Below are 3,336 nucleotides of genomic sequence, written 5' to 3'. Positions count from 1 at the left end.
GAACCTATGAGCACAAAATCCCACTATGAAGCCACCCCCATGATCCCTTATAACTCCCCCCACACCCGAAACCCCCGGGTTACCCCTCGAGCAACCATCCACATTAAGTTTGCACCATCCATTTTTTGGTCTTATCCATCTCACAATTTTATCTTTTTGAGTATCAACTCTTGGAGGAGGAATATTTAAAGATTGTAATAAAGCAACATCACTTCCAGCTATTCAGTTTGAATACTCCACCGTCTACACTCACTTTGAAGGATTTATGGTCACGTTCTCATCAATAGCCCAAGGTTGAAGTGAAGGTTACAAGGGCGAATACATGGATTTAATATACCTAGAAAAACACCAAGGCCATAGTTTTCTAAATCAAAATTAATCCTTGATACAGAAGAGATGGATCTAAGTGAACCAGATCGATTACAGTGTCTAATCTTTAACAATCTACTACGGTCCAGGAACATCTGATCTTCATCAAATACAAAAAGATAAGGAAAAAGAAAGTTACATAATCTGAACTTCCCAAACTACAATATTAATCAACCTTGTGCGATAGAAGCATCTCTACAACCTGCTTCATGGTGGGTCTATCATCTTTGTCTTCGGCCACACACTGTAAAGCCATTTGAACCAGAAGTTCCATCATAGCCATGTCATATTTTCCAGCCATGCTGGGTTCTTCAATTTCTTCAATCAACGACCCCCTTGAAGCCGCTTTTTTATTCATGATTTCCTCCCTCACTAACGTGACTAGTCTCTTATACTCTCTCGCTCCTCTGCTTTCAGAGGAGGTATGCATTTCTGAGGGGCTCTTTCCAGTAACCATTTCCAACACGACGACTCCGTAGCTATAGACATCCACTTTAGAAGAGATGGGAAGATTGTAAACCCATTCAGGAGCCATGTAACCTCTGGTTCCTCTCATCTTAGAGAATCTTGAACGATCAACCTCACCTCTATTTCGTAGTTTAGACAGGCCAAAATCTGCTATCTTTGGTTGATAGTTTGAGTCCAGAAGTATGTTCTGAGGCTTCACATCGCAATGTAAAACCCATTCTAGGCACTCTTCATGCAAATAAGCTAGGCCTTTTGCTGTGCCCACTGCAATTTCAAACCTTTTTTCCCAATCAAGTGTATTTGAACTAAGATTTTCCGCCAATGATCCAAGCTCCATGTACTCGTACACTAGAAGCCGGTGCTTCCCCTCTGCACAGTATCCCCAGATCTCGATCAAGTTCATGTGATTAAGCCTCCCAACGGTGTTTACTTCTGCTAGGAATTCTGCTTCTCCTTGGGTGGCATCGTTGAGGCGCTTGATTGCAGCTACCCGCTGATCAGGTAGTACTCCTTTGTATACTGCCCCTCCTGCTCCTTGTCCAATCAGTTCCCTGAAACCCTGCGTCGCCCTTTTCAGCTCAGAGAAGGTGAATCTTTTGAATCTAGTTGTCAGGAGGTATGCTTGTGCAGCTGGATCAGGATTTTTACTAGTCCTTGACAAGAAAACAAACACTAGGAAAATGCAAGTAACCTCTACACCACCCATGATAATGGCAACCCAAAGCAAAAGCTTCACCGTCTTATTTTCGTAAGTTTTTTTTGGTTGCGTAACTGGTTTGTGTAAACATTCTAACCTTTGTACTTTATCAGGCGTCTTGTTATAAACAAGACCAGCTTTGGGTAGCCTTAGATACAAATCTCCTTCGAAACCGGGTGAACGTCGTCCGTTGGCTAGAAGAAACTTGGGGTAACAATTATAGACACCCGCACCATCCTCATCTGTGCTGAATCTAAATTGGAAACCATTGCAATTACACCGTCTCAGGCATTCTTTTTTGCAGCTTTGTAAGGTAACATTAGGTAGGAAGTCTGAATCAGAACCATAGAACTCGACATGGGCAAGTTGGACAAAGCTAGACTCATCACTTTGATTGCAAGAAAGATTGAATTCTGGTACGCACCCATAAGACCAGTCAGTCGGATCTTTGATCTTGAATCCCCGCAAGCAAGAGCAGCTCCGACCAGAAGCATGATTATAACTACACAGACTATTGGGTCCACAGATTCCATGAATCCTGCATGGATCAGAGAATGCTTGCCATGTTACAACCCAATCCCAAGTCTCATTCATCTTTTGCAGGCTGTATGATCGCAGGTTGCCGTCGGTATCAAGAGTCAGTCGTCTGTGCAATACCAGAGGAAAATCTGTTGCTCGGAATTTAAAATGGTCAGATGACCAGAAATAGCCCGACGAGTCTAGTACCGCAGCTCTACTATTGTTGTACCTAGACCTGTCGGCTTCTGCTGGGTCAGTAAACGATGGATCAGGCCAGTAGAGACTGGATATCGTCGGATCTTGGAAAAGCAGGCGGAGGACATTATCATTGTCGAAAGAGAGTGTGTAGTAGCCAGAAGAATAGTCACCTTGGCGTGACTTTGACACGAGGCTTGAAACCCCGGTTAGTGTTTGTCGAGGAAGAAGAGTATCTGTAGGTGAATCAAAGCTTTGCCAGATGACACCATTATCAGAGTTATCTTGAAGAACGAGATTGCCTGTGTTTAGGAGCTGTAGCTGCAATTGGGAGGTTTGTGATGTGGTCAAGGCTGCTGTTTTAGTGGTCCAAATGATGGTACGAAAAGAGTTTCTGAGGATAAGCTTGCCATCTTTTGAAATTGAGATTGCCGAACCTCTTTCAACGGGATCGTCTCGGTTTGCCATCCAAACGACGGTGGGAACCGAGGATATTGTTAACCATATGGAAAAGCAGAAAGCGTTATCCCCAACGGGGAAAAACCCTGCAGAGAATTCACCACTCGCTGAAACTAACTTCTCGCTATTTGGTTTCCCGACAGATAGAGATGAGCCTTTGAGAATGTCAAGCGCTTTAGACGAAGATAGAGGAGTTTGCAGGAGAAAAAGAAGAAAGAACGTTGAGATATCCATGGGAAATGCAAGAGTTAATTTCCTCGAGATCTTTCTACTTGCTGAAATTTTCTTATACCGCACCTTATCACCTTATCTTAACTATTTATTAATATGGATCCCAATATTAGGTTTTTTAATATAGAATACAAAGTGAAAATATAAGAAATATTATTTAAGGTCAATGATCTATATGAAAAATAGTTTGTAGTTATGTTGTTATGATTTTTCAATATCTCTTTAATTTGCATAAGAGAAATGATGATTGCAGTCTTAATTAGGATTATGTGCAAGTCCCACCTACTCCCTTTGAAAAAATAGGTAAATTTAAGACTTACATGAAAAAAATTATTATATTTTTCAAAAGGAATGCGTATAACTTGCACACCTTAAAATTGTATTTAACAATATTACTC

At 41.5% G+C, this 3,336-nt stretch overlaps 1 protein-coding gene across 1 annotated transcript; it reads right to left on the bottom strand.

The window, feature by feature from the left end:
* Positions 1-260: 260 nt before the first annotated feature.
* On the bottom strand, positions 261-2,970 carry LOC118349252 (putative receptor protein kinase ZmPK1). Its single transcript, XM_035693055.1, has one exon. The coding sequence runs from the start codon at positions 2,939-2,941 to the stop codon at positions 536-538; it is 2,406 nt and encodes an 801-aa protein (XP_035548948.1). The 5' UTR covers positions 2,942-2,970; the 3' UTR covers positions 261-535.
* Between the last annotated feature and the right edge of the window lie 366 nt (positions 2,971-3,336).

This window comes from Juglans regia, chromosome 8, assembly GCF_001411555.2.
Source record: "Juglans regia cultivar Chandler chromosome 8, Walnut 2.0, whole genome shotgun sequence".
Lineage (NCBI taxonomy): Eukaryota > Viridiplantae > Streptophyta > Magnoliopsida > Fagales > Juglandaceae > Juglans > Juglans regia.
This window is presented reverse-complemented; position numbering and strand designations above follow the sequence as displayed.

Excerpts from the sequence above, each read along its gene's own strand:
- LOC118349252 (XM_035693055.1), bottom strand. The coding sequence starts at position 2,941 with ATGGATATCTCAACGTTCTTTCTTCTTTTTCTCCTGCAAACTCCTCTA.